At 35.8% G+C, this 18,982-nt stretch overlaps 1 protein-coding gene across 2 annotated transcripts in view; it reads left to right on the top strand.

Moving 5' to 3' along the window:
* Positions 1-18,982, top strand: part of REV3L (REV3 like, DNA directed polymerase zeta catalytic subunit) — a 73,415-nt gene that overhangs the window by 50,496 nt on the left and 3,937 nt on the right. For both annotated transcript variants that reach the window (XM_026666685.2, XM_087973350.1), the window contains 13 exons: positions 4,565-4,680; positions 5,278-5,396; positions 7,308-7,426; positions 9,033-9,174; positions 9,713-9,957; positions 11,155-11,263; positions 11,804-12,010; positions 14,044-14,153; positions 14,651-14,765; positions 15,428-15,565; positions 15,780-15,970; positions 17,312-17,558; positions 18,199-18,408. In XM_026666685.2, the coding sequence (XP_026522470.2) occupies positions 4,565-4,680; positions 5,278-5,396; positions 7,308-7,426; positions 9,033-9,174; positions 9,713-9,957; positions 11,155-11,263; positions 11,804-12,010; positions 14,044-14,153; positions 14,651-14,765; positions 15,428-15,565; positions 15,780-15,970; positions 17,312-17,558; positions 18,199-18,408 (2,068 nt within the window). The remainder of the gene's footprint in view (positions 1-4,564; positions 4,681-5,277; positions 5,397-7,307; positions 7,427-9,032; positions 9,175-9,712; positions 9,958-11,154; positions 11,264-11,803; positions 12,011-14,043; positions 14,154-14,650; positions 14,766-15,427; positions 15,566-15,779; positions 15,971-17,311; positions 17,559-18,198; positions 18,409-18,982) is intronic.

Here is an 18,982-nt window from a genome sequence, read left to right on the forward strand (position 1 = left end):
GGAATCCGCTGCTCCGTCTGACTTACAAAACAACTTGGAAATAGCAAACCGATTCTGTTCTTTTACTTTTTTAAAGTCTTCCACCCTTTTGGAAGTATAGGAAAAATATCACTTGTCTGCATTAAAAAAAATCATTCCAAACAATAGAACATTACAATTTTTCTTTATCTCTGAAGATCAAATGAAGACTTGACCGCTGAAGGCTTCACTGAATGAAGAAAGCACACTGATTTCTCTATCATGAAAAAGGCAAACCAAACATCTGAGTTGTTACCTGGTAAACACTTCTGGAAATGCTGCATGTCAGCTTCTAGGGCTGGCCAATGACGACTATGATGTGTACTTTCAGATAGTTTTGATACAATATTTTTACTGTTTGAAGGATAAAAGTTACACTCCCTCTAAAATCGAATTAATCAAGACTTTCAGTCAGTGGTTTTATTTAGAAAAATAATAATTCAATGTTGAAATGTATGAAACTATATTTCAAATAAATGACCTCCTGGATTTGAGTATATTTGATTTTTTTATTTTTTCCCTAGCTCATTATTTTTGGCTATGACATTAATTTCATTAAATATTGTATTGGACAAAACAGTGTTCAAATTAGCTTTTGTTAATATTATGAATTATTATCATCACTGCAAATTTAGTTTTGTTGGATGTAGTAGAAGTTAGAGAACTCTTGAAAGACAAAGACACAAATTAGAATACATTAATTTTCACTTCCTTGTTCTAGTCAGCTTCATATAAAGATCATTACTGCTTTGCAGATAAAATAAAGGTTTGGAATGGTTTGAAGTTTATACTATCTGTAGTATGCCTTACCATTTGAAGGCTAGGTAATTTGAATGTGTATGTTGTCTCTCTGAAACAATTTAATGACTGACCTATTAAGTGTGGCTTACATTGCTCAACCTAACAACTGTAATACATTTTAATATTGGTTAGTGGAAATAAGCTATTTTAACCTATAGTTTACAAACCTTTCTTGTTCCCCCTATTATTGATTAAAAATTGTTGTTTTTTTTTAATTTGGGTGACACATTAAATTGTGATTAGTGGAAATGAAAATTTCATAGCTTTACTAGAACAGCAGAGAAAAGAAGAAATGATCAAACTTTCACTACAACCATATAATTCTAATATACAGTGTAATAATCTTTGGCTATGAACTGCATGTGGTGGAAAATTTAGAAGAACAGCTAAATAAATGCTGATCTCTTAATATGTATTCAGTGTACTTGACTACAATTTTTATTGTTTGGTTATCTCTAGTAACTGAGGAATACAAAACAAATGTACAGAAATAACCAAATGGTGTCAAAATGACTAGTGCAAAAACATCTCTGTGGACTGAATCTCACACACACACACACACACACACACACACCTATCAGATAAACTTTCTGGTTATAGATGGTGAAATATATTAATATATTTTCACTCAGAGAAGTTTTTTAGTTAAATTGCAGTGGCTTTCTTCATGAAAGTTTTTAGTTTGTAAACTAAGTTTCTGTGAATTCTGTACCAACAAGTAGAACTGAAAATGGAATTTAAAAAACTTAATAGCTGTAACTACTCCTATTATTTTAGAAGTAACCCTTTTAATGTACTATGTGTAAAATAACACTAGCAATAAACATGTAGCATTTCTATAATCAAACACGTTACATATCTTAATTTTAAATTGCATTAAAATTTAATAAATACTTTGCTTGTCTTATCAGGATGTTGAAATTATTCAATGAATCCATCACATTAACACAGATAAGATTCTCAGGTATTAAAGTTGGACAAAACTGTATGACATAATTTAGATTTCATACAAACTTCTTATCTGTGTCTTAGTGAAGTTTTGGCAGTTTGCAAATCAAATAAGTAAAACTATTTTACTTAACCATCTATTTACCTATATATCTCAGTCCAATCTACTGTTATAGACAAAGGCTCACCAATATGTCAGTTAGGAATCTTCTACATGATTTGCTACAACATAATTGAAGAGCCAGTCTAGTATAATGGTCGAAGGGTTGATTGGCACCAAGAAATCTCAGGTTCAACTCCACTCTAAGCCATGAAAGTTCATGGGATGATTTGAGATCAGTGGGGAAAATTATAAGACTGCCTTATATACTGCCTTGAACTCCTGGAAAAAAGTGCATGCTATAAATTTTATTTAATTGAAAATACTGGATTTGAATTTGGAAATGGGCACAGAAATATTATTTGTCCACTTAGTAATATTCATCATAAACATTAGGGCAATAATAGATGCCAGACTTTAAACGGTGGAAGACATCATCAATTTTTATGATTCCATTGAAGAAAAGCTGATAATAAAGAGTTCATATTGTTTTAAATTGTTACACACATACACACACACACACACACACAAGTATTGTATCTGTGGTTATTTAACTAGAATTAAAGTAACCGAAATGTTTAAGAGACTATAGAGTATACACACCCAATTATTGCTATTTATTCAAAGTACTCCTATTATTTCAGTGTTATCAGCTAGATAGATTTCTGAACTTGAGAGCTGTATTATATCAGTTACACTAAGGTCTCCATTTCTGCCTACCAAAGAGATCCCCACACAAAAGAAATGTAGCTAAAGACACACAGAAAATACTTTATAAAGACTGCTATAATTTCAAGCATCGAGACATTTTTTTTTTTTTACAAAAATGCCCCTCTGAATTAATTTATCCTAATTTTTGTGTAGAAAAAAGCCTTCAAAAACTTGTGGCACTAAAAACAAATCCTTGACACTCTATGTTACATAGTGCACATAGTCTAGTCGCACTGAGCTAGTCAATCTTTTTAGGTCTAGTTTACCATATAGAGAAAAAATTTTATAAGAAGAAGCATTCATCCATGTGTGAATCCCCCAGCAGAAGATTTGATATGCTACATTTCATGAAACTTAATGTCTTGATAAGAATGAAATTATTATTCTGAATATAAATATTCATTTTCTGCACAGGGGTAAGCAAAATAGTTTTGGATATATGTATATATTTTTTCAGCCAATGTTTCTGTTAAATAGATTCTTGATTATTTATTTTTAATTAGTAATTAATTAGCATTAGAATAGTCATCTATCATGTGGATCAACATTTTTTTCTATCTGAACGGAACATTACAGGTTCTAGGCATGCTCAGAATTTATAGACATGTTCATTTTATTTGAACTAAGACCATTAGGAATCTTGCCAGCATTCATCTGAATACATTATTTATGAGAATTAAAGCTTTCAGACTCTCTTTTTATTAATTAGAAACCAAAATGTTATACATCTAATTTGGCATGGCTAGCAAAGAGTCATTGGTATATTTCTACTTGGCCTTTTTTATTTTTAGGTGGAAGAGGTACAAAATAAGTTTAAGCAATATAGGGCTCTAGCATTGTAAAGAAAACCAAGTCAGATGTTTACTGAACAATGTTTTTAGAAAATAATCATTGCAAATAACTGGCAGCTTCACTTTTCCAACTGTGAAATGGAAGTAATTTTTACATTGGATTACTTTACTCAGTTTCTGTGGAAACCAATTTGTAGAATACTAACACATTAAAATGAAGTTTAGTAGTTTCACTCTTATTTTACATATTATATAGCTTAACCTAAAATAAAGAGACACTTAATATTTCTGATCGATAAAACTGGTTTCTCTGAATTAGAAACTGTCATCAATCAATTTTGAAAAAAACATGCTGTCTTCAGAGTAATAAAACAGGAATTTTTTAAGTTCAAGTTATACATTCATATATTGAAATTTACTATTATGAAATTAATGAATTCAGTGATAATGCTGTGGACTTTTTTCCTTTTAACTATAAATTCAATCCATTAGTTTTGTTTTGTTTTGTTTTTTTAAAAAGTTTCAGCTTTCTCCAGGTCCATGATGCCTTTAGTCAGGAAGCCTGAGCATTTTTTAGAATTCAAAAATCCAGATTCCAAATTAATTTGTCATCTTCACTTGAATCCCAATCCAATTATTTGACAATAATGACAAAATACAGGTAGTTCTCAATTTACAACAGTTCATTTAGTGAACCATTCAAAGTTATAATGGCACTGAAAAAAGTGACATCATTTTTCACACGATTGTTGCAGTATCCCCATGGTCACACAATCAAAATTCAGATGCTAGACAACTGACGCATATTTATGATGGTTGCAGTGTCCTAGTGTCGTGTGATCACCTGTTGCAACATTCTAATAAGCAAATTCAAGGAGAACCAGATTCACTTAACTATGTGATTATGCAGTGATTCACTTATCAACTGGCAAGAAAAGTCGTAAAATGGGGCAAAATTCACTTAACAGTTGTTTCACTTAGCAACAGAAATTTTGGGCTCAATTGTGGTCACAAGTCAAGGACTATCTGTATACAGTATTTCAGATCAAATTTGTGTACACCTTTCCACATAGTACCTCAGTAGGGAATTAAACTTCACCAAATAACTATATTTAATTTAGTGACATTTGCAGCTTTAATGAATAAATTTAAATTAAATAATTGGTTATATGAAGACATATCTTTCTCTTTTTAGGTATGATCCAGATATTTTGTTAGGCTATGAAGTCCAAATGCATTCTTGGGGATACCTCTTACAGAGAGCTGCTGCTCTGGATGTTGATTTATGTCAGATGATCTCTCGTGTTCCAGGTGTGTTTGTGAACCATGTGTTAGTTATGAGTCTTCTGTCCAATTTTTTTGAAATGACCATTAACTGAGTGCATAACTTGTATTCTGCCCCTATAGCAAGCTGTTAATTCATCAGTTTAACAGAGAAAGTTGACTTTCTAAATTTGTGACGTTAGATAGCTGTACCCATATTTACCTGTATTTCTAACCCTTATTTCTGGTAAGGGACAGAAATAGGAAATGTAGCTATCAAAATAAACAGGATATGAATCTAATCTGAGTAAATTCAGGTCACCTTGTTACATGCCAAAGATATGTGTGTGTGTGTGTGTGTAGATACACACACACACACACACACACACACACATTGTTCTGACATAAATTCAGACCTGCAGGTCTGTTTCTTAAAGTGTTATGTTTTTTTCTCCTGGCTCAGTAGTGCAATGGAAAAAATGAGAATTATGTTTGTATTCTTAAGTTGAGGTATAACATACAACTTGCCAGGGTGGTTTATTACCATTATAGTAAACTTAGATTTAAGCATGACTGCTTTGTTCTGATACTTGCACATTTAGTATTTGTCATTAAATTTATTTATTTTTTCATTTTTTATTTTAGATGATAAGAAAGAGAACAGATTTGCTTCAGATCTAGATGAATATGGAGCAGATACAATGAGTGAAATAAACATTGTTGGAAGAGTTATATTAAATATCTGGAGAATTATGAGACATGAGGTAAAATCTGGTGAAATTATTAAACTAGGAAAAGGGCAATAGGATTATTAGGTGTATATAAATTCAAATTATTATAAAATAACATTTCCAAAGAGCTTATTCTGAAATAAACTACTACTCTTGTTTTCAGAATGATAGAAATATGCTTATGGGGTTTTCTTTTTCTAGGCAGCTTACTTGCTTCTAAATAATAAAAATACAAAATCTTGAAACATCTTGATACTTATAATCTTTCACTCTTTTGCCAAACAACTGTTGTAAACTTCTATCCAAAGCAACCAGAGAACAATTTCTTTGACTACCTTTGCTGACTTGAGAATACCATAGAGAGAATCAAATCACATGATTTGAGTTATTGCATTGTGGAGGAAAGAGCAAAGGTTGGGTAGAGCAAAATAGTACTAGATACCTATTGCTGGATAATTTAGTAGTGTATCCTAGTTAATTTTTTGGCAGTATTCTGTTTAAAGACCAGTTGCTTACTAACCTAGTGTTATTTCGCTTGAAATATATTAATTAAACTTGTCTGTGTAGTGTCAGTCTTAAGTCATTCTCTTCTATTGTAAGTCATTCTTCTCCAACCTCGTGTCTGATGTGTTGAGTATAATTTGAGTATAATCATTCCTTCAAAAAAGTTGTTGAAGGATGAATTGATCATCATTCGATGCCTAGAGATAAATCACATTACACAAAATAGACAATAAGAAACCTAGGAAGGAAACAAAAGCCTACACATCCCCTCCAGCAGCCCCTATAAGGATAAGCAGGAACAACCATACAGCCTGCAAGAATACCACCAAGCTCAGACAGCACAAAGGACTCCACAATCATATAGAAAACTAGTCTAAGCAAGGAATTGCCGATAAGAAAACCACTTCCCCACCAAAGTGGCAGAGCAAGTCCTACATATAAATAGGCAGAAAACCTTACATTCACTTGCATTGATGATGTTACCTAGGTGGATAATGAAATGTCTGCAAGTAAGCATCCAAGCTCAACAGTAAGAACTCCCAACAGTTCAATTCTGAACTATAGGTATTCTCTTCAATTGAATATAAACTCCCAGAATTCCCTAGCAGTGTCCTATGGGTAACCACCAGTTCCTAAATATTTTGTATCAACTCTTTTTCTGTAATCATGCTGTAATTTGTTTTATAGGTTAATTTGTTTTTCCTGTGCTGAGAATTTTGTAATGATTAACTAGTAACTATCACTCACGTGAAAGGTAGTTTTTCCATATTCTTTGAGGAAAAGCAAATGGTCCCTGCTTCTTGAGTGGAGAGGGGCAATTATGCTAGTTGGGTGAGAAATACTGGGTCAGGGTTATTTTTTAAATTGTTTTAATGTGGCCTTAATATCTGACTATGGCTGAGGCAGCTGAGGCTGATGGCTTCCCTGATTGGCTTTGTAGGAGGCCAAGTCCTTTATGTGAACTAAGATAGAAATAACTAGAGATACTGTAGATATAAATATAGAACCTATTTGTCTTGAAGCACATTTATTGTTGATTTTTCTCCCATCTAGTTTTTCTTGCAATACTCATTGGAATGCAGCAATAACATTACTTATTGGTTGATAGAGATGGGAAATATTTTTAGCTGCATTCCTGATTAGCTTAGTGATGCAAAGCCTAATGAAATTCAAGGTCACTGTGAGAGCCCAAAGTGTCTCTCTGTGGCATAAAGGGTTTGTTCTTGTCTTCATTCAACATTTTCCCAGCATACATTCTGAGATTTTGGTCAGAATTTAGTGTTTGATATCTGAATCCTTGCCCTGTTCTGTACCAGATACTTTGTAAAATGAAACTATTAAAAGTTGTGTCAGTTTTCAACCTATTTCTGTGTAATTCCATTCCATGTTCTGGATATAAACTATAGAAAAATATAATCATCCAAATTTTCTAATTTTTAGGTGGCTTTGACCAACTATACATTTGAAAATGTGAGCTTTCATATACTTCATCAGCGTTTCCCACTCTTCACTCCTCGTGTTCTCTCTGATTGGTTTGACAACAAGGCAGACATCTATCGGTAATTTTCTGTAATGAGCATTTTAAAATTAATTGCCTGGTACCAAATGCAATTATTATATATGTTAAGAGAAATTATAATCGTAAGTTCCAATCTGAAGTTGTAAACCAACAGGTCAGCATTATAGATCAGTCCTCCAAATTCATTTTCCTGATGTTATTAGGCACATTTTGTGGTTGATCAGATTGCTTGCAGTTTCCCCATGAACTTTTTCTCTTCTGTTGGGGTTGTGAAAAGGAGGTTATTACTTGCGTTCTAGATTAATTGCTGCTTGGAATATCATTCTGGACTTTGAACCATATTTAATTGTGGTTTATTTAGGAAAGACTTTGCATGACTGGTAGAGTAATAGTGTGCTATATTAACAAATGACTTGAATTTATTAGATTCAATTCAAAACAAGTCTCAGTTTTTAAAAAAAGGAAGAAATGGACTGTTTCAGTTTGTTGCAAGTATGAGGCTTGCTGCTGCTTGTTTTCATGGTGTTTAAGTCTGTTACAAGTCTGTTCACTGAATAGAAAGGTGTCGTGCTATCGAAAAATACATTGGCTATACAACTAATTAAGAATACAGTAAGCTTGATAAACCACTCAAGTTTTACATTTAAAATACAATTCCCATGGAATGGGCCGAAATACATGAAAATTATATGATATGAATTATCATATTGTAAGTAAATAGAATTATTTAATCTGTTTTACTTGCAATTACCTCACATTGCCTCAAAGCTTCACAAGACAATTTGTATTCTGAGGTAATAGGTGATAATCAATAACAAAGATGTTATTGTCTAAAGATTCACAGTGCATCTTCTGTAGCTTTATGGAAATTTGTCACAAAAAAGGTGGCAGCAGTTTGGTGATTCCCATGTCCTCACAACTCTTTTTTTTTTTTTACTTTCCACAGAGAGATATGTTAGGTCATCTAGATACCACCAGCTGATCTCAGTAAACTACCTTCTTTCTCACATCTAACAGTACCTCCTAAAAATGTAACATGCATTTATTTCCATAACTAACTGAAATCAGAAATAAGATTTTTGACCACCTAAGTTTTACCATATTAATATTAGTATATCCAAATCAAAGGGCACAAAGGAAATTGTGGCTACAATCTTCCCTGCAACATGAATAAACAAATAAGGGTTACCCGCCCCCCCCTGCTTCTCATCTCAAGATTCAAACACATAGTATACTGGGTAGAGTACAAACAAAAGGGGCCATGATGTAACACACACACACACACACACACACACCAATCAAAGTATATATTAGAGAGAAAAGCAGTCAAGTTCTATATTCACATTAGCCCTGGAAATCCTGCCTTAGGATTGACACAGCTAAATATGAGATTTACACTTTTCTGCATGAAGAATCTTTTCCATAGTGACTGTAGAGAAAGAAAGCCAATAGTATGAATAGATCTGAAATACATAAGTGTCCAGTAGGGCCATAATATAACAGTTTTGTTCACTTTTGTTTCAAAGAGTAATATTTTATTGCTTTTCATTTTTAAAATTCTTAGCAAATTCTTTGGCATCTTTTTTTCAAAACGCTCTTGTGATTCAGTTTTGAAGGTTTTACTTATTAATGCTTTTATTTTAAAGGTGGAAAATCATAGATTATTATATTAGTCGTGTTCGTGGGAATATACAGCTATTAGAACAAATGGATTTGATTAGCAGAACAAGTGAAATGGCAAGGCTGTTTGGAATTCAATTCTTGCATGTATTGACAAGAGGATCACAGGTAACCTTTAATTACTTTGATTTAATTGTTTAAAAATGAACATATATCCTTTTTAATTTGTGGAGAATTATAGTAAACATAAACAATTACTTTATGTTACAGACATGCTGTAGATTGTTTTATCCAATCATTTATTTTGGTTTCAGGTCTATCCTTCCTCTTTGAGAAGAGAGATAACTAGCCACAAATACTTTTGATTCCTGAATTAGTTCTAGGATGGGTTATATTTTCTGTTGTCTTATCTCTGGTAACTTGCCGTTGGTCTCAGAATTGTGTTCTTGAGTAGATAGGCATTCCAATCAAAAATTGTCTATTTTTCTGTCCTTTGAAAAATAAACATGGGATGCAGTTTTTGTTTCCTGATTAATGTCTTATACCAGCCATTGATGCTGGGAACTCCACATTATAGCTTTCATTATTAATATTTGGGAATAAATTGCTCCTAAGTTGTTGGACTTTTTTGTTCAGCATAATGTTGATAAACATGCATTCAATTTCTAGGTTGGATTGCTAATTACTGAGTTTTTGTTTTATTTAGTATCGTGTGGAATCAATGATGCTGCGAATTGCCAAACCAATGAATTACATTGCTGTGACACCCAGCGTTCAACAGAGAGCTCAAATGAGAGCCCCTCAATGCATTCCTTTAATAATGGAGCCAGAATCCCGTTTCTACAGTAATGCTGTCCTTGTGCTAGATTTTCAGTCTCTATATCCATCAATAGTGATAGCATACAATTACTGCTTTTCCACATGCTTGGGACATATTGAAAACTTGGGGAAGTAAGCATTAATCATTTAAATCTCTGTGCATGGTTATACTACTATTAAAACAAATGATTAGCACTCTTTCTCAAATTACATAAGTGACTATAGAATTTTAGGATACTTAAAATTTCTCTTTTAAAAAACGATCTTGCCTATAGACAGACAATACAGGTAGTCCTTGCTTAGCAAGTAGTTTAACAAGTGCTCAAATTCACAATGACCTCAGAAAAGGTGCTTTATGGCCTGCAAAGCAGTTAAGACCAGTCACAAAATGTCTTTCATTCTCTCTCACACACACACACAAGTACACAGAGTGAGTCACTGTTGAAGGGCTGCCTGCTGTAAGGGAATCTCAGTGCTTGGCTAAGAGCTCTCAGCTCTCAAAGGGCTGTTGATCAGAGTGGGGAGCAAATATTGGCTCCATGTGGAGTTAAGAAGTCCTCCCAGCAGGCAGCTCTCTTGGTCTGTCGCCTTAAAAACTGGGAGTGCTGGGATGGTGTCGATCACATGGGCATCTCAATGGCTGCTTTGCTGAAGGACCAAGATTCCAGTCCCAATTGTGATCGTAAGTCAGTTACAACCTGTATACAAGTTTTAAAATGCAATACAATTAATATAATTAGCAATCTGGAGAGAGCATTTGCTTACACAAAAAGAAATAATGAAAAAACCAGGGTGACTGTACAGATTCAAATCATATTTTGCTAATTATGATATGATTCATATAAATAGGCTGAAATGGTACCCTACATAATTCTTAACAATGAATTACAATTATTATATGACATTAAAAATGAAGATTATGTAGTATTTTTCTTTCGATCTAAAAAAGAATAGTAATCTAACTTTATTGAGAGAAATAAGTGAAACAAGAGGAGATTTCAGCAACAATAAAAAACGGTATTTTTCTCTAGAGAAATTTATGAGTAGAACTCTATGTTCTGTTGCTGATGGCTTAAAAGCATCCTATTTTCCCACACTTGTAATTAATAGCACCGCTTTTATGATCTGTTGGCTTTATTTTTAGTGTTATTGTGGAGGATATTGTTGTTTTAGTCTGTTGTAAGAAGTTTGGTATTTTTGCTCAATTGAAAAGAGAGAAAATAGTAGGCAAAGAAGTGAGTGAGTGAATTGCAAGCAGGAAAAGCTGGATCATGAGAGGGATTGAAAAGATGAACTGTTTAAAACAATTCATTCTTCCCTATTTTTTAGAAATGATGAATTTAAATTTGGATGCACATCTCTGAGAGTATCTCCTGATCTGCTGTACCAGCTCCGACATGATATCACAATCTCCCCCAGTGGAATAGCTTTTGTTAAGGTACTTGATTTTATTTAGCACAATAATCTTGTGTTTATATTTTCTTTAATTGTAAATAAATTCAGTTGCATACTCTAATAGTTATGAGAAATGAATTATAGAATTTTAGGGGAAAATAGTAGGTATTGATAAACAGTATTGAACTTAAAAAATTAGTCCTTCTTTCAGCAACTAGTGGTTCAAAGCTGTGATGAGCAGCATTATTTATGGGGACACCCAGGTGTGCTTGGCTTCAGAACGATGTGACACTCAAAGAAGAGACTCATCCCTTGTCAGCCCTTTGGAAGGAAAACAAGGGAGAAGGTTCTCTCTCATTCTGATTCTTACTGATGGAGGATGGAGCCAAGCTGTATTCCAATGTATGTATAAATAAATAGAAGTGGAAACCATGAAGGGTGTCAAGTTAAAATATTGGAGACATTTGGGGACTGTTTGCTTCAGCATATCACTAAGAAAAAGACAGTATTACATGAGGATAGTGCTATTACTAATAGTGCTATTACTATCAACCTTTCAGTTACTGCTTTTGTTTTGCAACAGCCTTCTGTGAGAAAGGGTGTACTGCCAAGAATGCTGGAAGAAATTTTAAAGACTAGAATAATGGTGAAGCAATCAATGAAAGCTTACAAACTTGACAAAACTGTCACTCGAATGCTTGACGCACGCCAGCTTGGCCTTAAACTTATAGCAAACGTCACTTTTGGTTATACTGCTGCTAATTTTTCTGGAAGGATGCCATGTAGTGAAGTAAGTAATTGAAAACAAAATATTAACGATAATGGAGGCTTATTTTGATATAACGCTTAAGGCACTGGAAACCTATCAGTTCTACTTCTGCATGAAGCCAAAAGGTGACCTTGAGTCAATCCCTCTTAGCCCTAGGAGGAGAGTGATCCTAGGAAGAGGCAAAGACTTTCAGAAAACCCTGCTAAGCAAACTACAGGGACTTGTCCAGGCAGCCAAGAGGAGCCAACATTGAAACGAAGGCACACACAAATCTAGCATAACACATTAGAAGAAAAAAGGCTTACTAACTGTTTACTAACTGTAGTACAGGAATGCTGTTTTAGTTCAGGTAATTCTGAGAACACATAGAACATAAAATAACAGGGCTATAAGTGGCTTGGAGGTCTTCTAGTCAAACCCTTTGCTCATGCAGGAGTCCCTATACCATTCGGACAAATGGTTATCCAATCTCTTTTTGAAAACCTCCAGTGATGGAGCACCCACAGCTTCTGGAGGCAAGCTGTTCTACTGATTAATTGTTCTACCTCTTAGAAAACTCTTTGCTTAATTCTGGGTTGTAGAATAAGTCGACCCTCTCTTCTCTGTAACAGATAACAGATAATCAGAGTTGGAAGGGACCTTGTAGGTCATCTAGTCCAACCCACCGCCCAAGCGGGAGACCCTACACCATTTCTGACAAATGGCAGTCCAATCTCTTCTTGAAAGTCTCAAGTGATGAAGCTCCCACAACTTCCAAGAGCATACTGTTCCATTGGTTGATTGTTTCACTGTCAGAAAGTTTCTCCTTATTTCCAGGTTAAATCTCTCCTTGTTCAGTTTCCATCCATTATTCCTTGTCTGGCCTACAGGCGCTGTGTCAGCCCCTCAGATATTGGAAAACTGCTGTTATGTCATCCCAGTCCTTCTCCTCGTTAGACTAGCCATGCCCAGTTTCCACAACCGTTCATCATATAGTTTAGTCTCCAGACCACTTATCATCTTTGTTGCTCTTCTCTGCACAAACTGCACAAAACCAAAGGCACGGGTATAGAATAGTGGATACCTGGCTCATTGGTAGTAATTGTGAGAGAGATCTTGGAGTCCTAGTGGACAGTCATTCAAATATGAGCCCAGCAGTGTGCTGCAGCTGCCAAAAAAGCCAACTCATTCCTAGGCTGCATTAACGGAGGAATAGAATCAAAATCATGTGAAGTGCTAGTACCACAAGCCTTGGTAAGATTACACTTGGAATATTGCATCTAGTTTCACTTGGAATATTGCATCTAGTTTTGATCACCATGATATAAAAAAGATGCTGAGATTCCAGAAAGAGTGCAGAGGAGAGCAACAAAAATGATCAGGCAACTCAAAGAATAATTAATCAGTGGAACTACTTGCCTTCAAAACTCAACTTGGTGGGTGCTCCAACACTGGAGATTTCTAAGAAGGACTGTATATCTGGAAAGATATAGGGACTCTTGCTTGAATAATGGTTTGGACTAGAAGACCTCTAAGGTACCTTCCAATGCTGTTATTCTGTAATTCTTTTAAGTAAATTAGAAATTGTTAAAAGACATCTAAACTCCTGCTATAAACCTTTCCAGCCATTGAGATCTGCAGCAGAGGTATTATGAAAATGTTATTGTTACTATTTGAGTAATTGCCACAGAGGAGAGGATTTTTCACTTTGTCCTCAAAAGAGCAGTTAGAACTTAGGCAGCACTGTTAACATAGATCCAATGAGTGCCAATTGATGGAAGTAACGGAAGGGGTCTCTTATCTGTGTAATTTCCGGCCCCAAGGAATAAGCACATATATTTTGCTAATGCCTTCTGAATGTAATGATCAGAAAGCTAATTTGAATGTATCTTAACAGATTTGTTTAATCATCCGTCTTTATTTTTACTCTGCTATAAAGATTTTACAGGATATGTAGAACAAATCATATAGTTTTATGAACAGTAATAAGAGTATAGCAAATGAATGAAAAATGCATGGTTAGGTGAAAGACAATATTGTTAAGATTTTTGTAATATATCTTTTTTAATTTTCAGATTGCTGATAGTATTGTGCACAAAGCCAGAGAGACCTTGGAACGTGCAATAAAATTAGTGAATGATACAAAGAAATGGGGAGCACGGGTTGTATACGGGGACACAGACAGGTAAAGACTGTTCTTTGGTGAAGAGGCTTGCCAGCCAGTATTGTGTTTAGTTGTTTTTTGTTCTCTTAATCACATCAGACGGGTTCATATGAAACAAACAAAACGTTAAAAAGCTATGATATTTATGTAGTTACTCACAAGCACTTCTAAATTATATTAAAGTAACCAAAATACCTTCACAATCCCCAAGGCATGCCGCAAGTTTTGACCACCCTTAACGTTTGGAAATTGAAAGTTGAAAAATTTGACATGTTGTATAAAATATAAGAACTTTTGAATCTGTATAAAAGTTTAGTAGAATAGAAGGTTGGCAGAATTTCTTCTCCAAGAAAAGGCAAAATTAGAAATAAAGGACTAAAGTAAGCAGAAACAGTCTGGATATCCAAGGACCATAATTTGTGCAAAAGTGCCCATATGCCTTTTGCCATGTTATAAAGTCTTACTGTGCTGCTTAAACAGTTCTGGGGGAAATTAAACAGCTAATTCTCTTGTTTTAGCATGTTTATACTACTGAAAGGAGCTACCAAGGAACAGTCATTTAAAATTGGTCAAGAAATTGCTGAAGCAGTAACAGCTACCAATCCCAAACCAGTCAAATTGAAATTTGAAAAGGTAAGACAAGTTTGAAAATGTATTTTTGCACTCAAGACTATTAATTTCCTCATGTAACATTTCAAGCACTGTAATTGTATAAGTTTCACTGTCCTTATATTTATTAGACTAAATTAGGAGCCTTTAACATGTTCAAAGCATGTGAACAAGGTATTTCATCATTGACTTCTACAGGTAGACCTTGCCTTAACAATTATTCATTCAACGATCATTTGAAAGGCCTTAAATTGGTACCTGAAGTTATGGCCATTGAAGCATTCCCCATAGCCATGTGATTAGAATTCAGGCACTTGGTAGCCTGCCCTCACTTATGATTGCAAGGATGCTTCAGCTCCTCTCACCAGTCTATTACCCCTTCCGTCTATAACCTTTTGGCTCCCTGCCTTCCATGGCATCTGCTACCTTAGCTTTGCCATCTTCTTGCTCCCTCTGTGGCCAAACATGCTCAGCCTCGCTCTTCGTAAGGCAGCTGAAACTTTTCTTTTCAAGGTTGCTTGTGGCAGTTTGTTTGTAAGGTCTAATTGTCACTCAGACTCTAAATTAAATGCTTCGTTGGAAGATTACATCTTTAAGTGTTTTTTTTATGAAGGTTGTATAGTTTTAGAAACATTTGCATTTTTGATACAAGTTTGCAATTTCTAATGTTTGTTTCCCTATTATAGGTTTATTTGCCATGTATATTGCAAACCAAAAAGAGATATGTTGGTTATATGTATGAAACATTGGATCAGAAAGATCCAGTATTTGATGCAAAAGGCATAGAAACTGTCAGAAGAGATGCTTGTCCTGCTGTTTCCAAGGTAAAATAGACACGAAGTACGCATTTTTGTTAGAGGATTCATTCTTTGGCTGACAGAAGTACCAACTGTAAAAGGAGGATGACTTCCTTGTAAATTGCCCAGAGCGTTTGATGTATACAAGTGCAGTAATGTTGCAAATGCCACCATCATTTCAAGTATCTTTAAATGAATTTTGAAGGGACAACTGAAAGCATGTTTTCTTTTTCTTTTCCAGATACTTGAGCGTTCCATTAAGCTACTATTTGAAACACGTGATATAAGTCATATCAAGCAATACGTGCAAAATCAGTGCATGAAATTATTAGAAGGGAAGGCTAGCATGCAAGACTTCATCTTTGCAAAGGAGTACCGAGGAAGTTCTGCATACAGACCTGGTGCTTGTGTTCCAGCTCTAGAGATCACAAGGTAGTAACAACAAGTAATAGGGTGTTAATATTTCATTTGATATTAAATCATTTATATTAGGGTGAGTAGGAAGAAATACTTGGTTATTGTCCTGGAATATTGAAAGGTTTCATTTTATTAAGGTACAAAAAGTAGAGTTTTTTTGTAGATTCACATTTTTACCATCAGCCAGGTCTGAATTCTTATGTATGTATGTATGGCCATCACTACAGGTAATCCTCAACTTAAAACTGTTTGTTTGGAGTTGCTGTGAAAAAAGTGACTTACGACCATTTTTCACATTTAACAATTGTTACGACATCTCCATGGTCATGTGATCAAAATTCAGACATTTGGCAATGTCTGATAATTACAGTGTCCCAGGGTCATAGAATCACCTTTTGTAACCTTCTGACAAGCAAAGTCAATGGGGAAGCCAGATTCACTCAACAACCATGCAACTTAACTGCAGTGATTCATTTAACAGCTATGTCAAGAAAGGTTGTAAATTGAGGCAAAATTCATATGGCAACAGAAATTTTGGGCTCAATTGTGGTGATAAGTCAAGGACTAGCTGTATTTTTATAAATACTTCAAAATGGCGAACATACTGAACATTAATTCAGCCTCCCATTTTCCCCACAACAACAGCCCTTTAAGGTGGGTTGGGCTGAGAGAATGACTGGTCTAAAGTACTCAGCCAGCTTTTATGCCTAAGGGTGGACTGCAACTTATAGTCTCCTGATTTCTAGATAGAAGCATTAACTCCTAGATCAAAGTGGCTCTTATAGCTTTATCTTGTCTTAGTTTCTTTATCTTAGTTTTAAAGCAAGGGTGTCAAACTCAAAGCCTGTGGGGTGCTTAAATCTGGCCTGCGAGGCCAGCCTGGAAATAGCAAAGGACTGGCCCGCTGTGCCTCTTGCAGCCAGAATGGGGCACTGGGGGGGCCGGGCACAGCCCCCATGCCATTTTTCAGCCTGAATGGCCTCCTGCAGCACTCTGCCACCCAAAACAGGGTGTGTGGGGGGATGCATATGCAAGTGGCCCCCCAACACCTTGTTTTGGCTGGCAGGGTGCTGCAGGAGGCGACTGTCCTGTCTCCCTTCCCCTGGCCAGCCTGCAGAGGAGAGCTACAATGCTGATCCGGCTTTTGAGAAAATCCAGTTTCATACCCCTGTTTTAAAGTATGGTTCTTTCATTTGTATATTTTGCATAGTAGTAATTGGTAGAAGTGATGTAATGGAAATGCAAGAAATAAATATAAACTGTCAGATACAATTTAAGTTTCTTTGAATTTTGGGTTTTTGTCACTTCCACGTGCAGCAGCTGGATTTTGAAACCTAATGTTGTATCCCACCACAGAAAGATGCTTGCTTACGACCGACGGTCTGAACCACGTGTTGGTGAAAGAGTTCCGTATGTCATTGTTTATGGCATGCCAGGATTGCCTCTCATACAGTTGGTTAGACGTCCCATTGATGTTTTACAAGACCCAAATCTGAGGCTGAATGCAACCTACTACATAACCAAGCAGATTCTTCCTCCCCTGGCTAGGATCTTATCTCTCATTGGCATAGATGTTTTCAGTTGGTATAATGAATTACCAAGGGTGAGTAAGTGAAGAAGTAACTATAATGCATGATTGTAACAGTGGAAATGAAAAAATGAGGTATCTTTACAATATGCCAATTTTAAAATGTATCAAATTACCTGGAGTTCAGATTGAATTTGATATTTAAGAGTGGCAAGATTTGAGCTGAATTATTCAGCTTCTTTACTTCCTCTTTTACTGCTTCAGATGTCAGAGCTTTTTAAAGATTTTTTTTCAATACAGCTAGTACTGAATTATTCAACACTAGCTGTATTAAAGAAGCGTCAAATTTCTAGCAGCTGCTTCATTATGTTAATGGCAGAAATGATGGACCTTTTAGAGAACATCACCATCCTCAAAGCTTCCACCACAATAAACTTTTGAAATATTATTCCTGTGGCTCTTTGATTTAATTTAATTTAACACCTTGGAGATTCCATTGGCTCTTCCTTTAATCAAACCTCATCTTCAAAACTGCAACACTCAAGCTCTCAAAGATAAAATAGGTTGACCTTTGCTAACAGTTCTTGATATGTATTAAGGAACATGGAACGACAAGACAGCAAGGAAAATATAAATGAAGAGGAAGACAGAGGGAAAGCTTTTGTACATATGTATCCTACTAAATATATTTTACTTTGTTTGATGTTTCATATAGATCCAGAAAGTGTCCACAATGTCTCGCACTGAGCAAGAATGCCGAAAAGGAACAATCTCCCAATATTTCACCACCCTACATTGTCCTGTGTGTGATGAATTGACTCAGCATGGAATCTGCAATAAATGTAGGAGCCAACCGCAGCATGTTATTGTAATGCTAAATCAGGAAATCAGAGAGTTGGAGCGTAAACATGAACAAATAACCAAGGTGGGAATAAAACTGGTAGAGAATAATACCGTGTTTCTCACATAATAAGGCCGGGCCTTATTTTTTTGAGCCCAAAAAAACGGCTAGGCCGTCTTTTCGGGGGTAACTTAATTTCCCCCCTTTCATCCTCATCTAGAGCCCCCGCGGGTCAGCCTCACCACCAGCTGCTCCTAAGGGCGATCATGGCAAGCGCAGAGAGCTCCCTACTCCCACCAAACACCTTTGCTGCAGACCCAAGACCTTTGGCACCTGCCTCTGTTGCTTTCCTTCTGCCCATTCCACTGCCGTTTGGAGTGCCGTTGGAGCTGCTGCCGCCGTTTGGAGCTGCCTCTGCCGTTGGAGCTGCCTCTGCCGTTTGGAGCCGCCGCCGCCATTTGAAGCTGCCGCTTCCGTTTGGAGCACTACCGCTGTTTGGAGCACCACCGCCACTCCAAACACGGCGGCAGCTCCAAACACGGAAGCAGCAGCTCAAGCGTGACGGCGGCTCCAACGGCAGAGGCAGCTCCAACACGGAAGCGGAACCACCGCGCCGTTTGGAGCTGCCCGCCGTCAGTTTGGAGCTGCCACTTCAGTT

Source organism: Notechis scutatus, chromosome 1 (assembly GCF_049901735.1).
Source record: "Notechis scutatus isolate UNSWTSFEM ecotype Mainland chromosome 1, rNotScu1.2, whole genome shotgun sequence".
Classification (NCBI taxonomy): Eukaryota; Metazoa; Chordata; class Lepidosauria; order Squamata; family Elapidae; genus Notechis; species Notechis scutatus.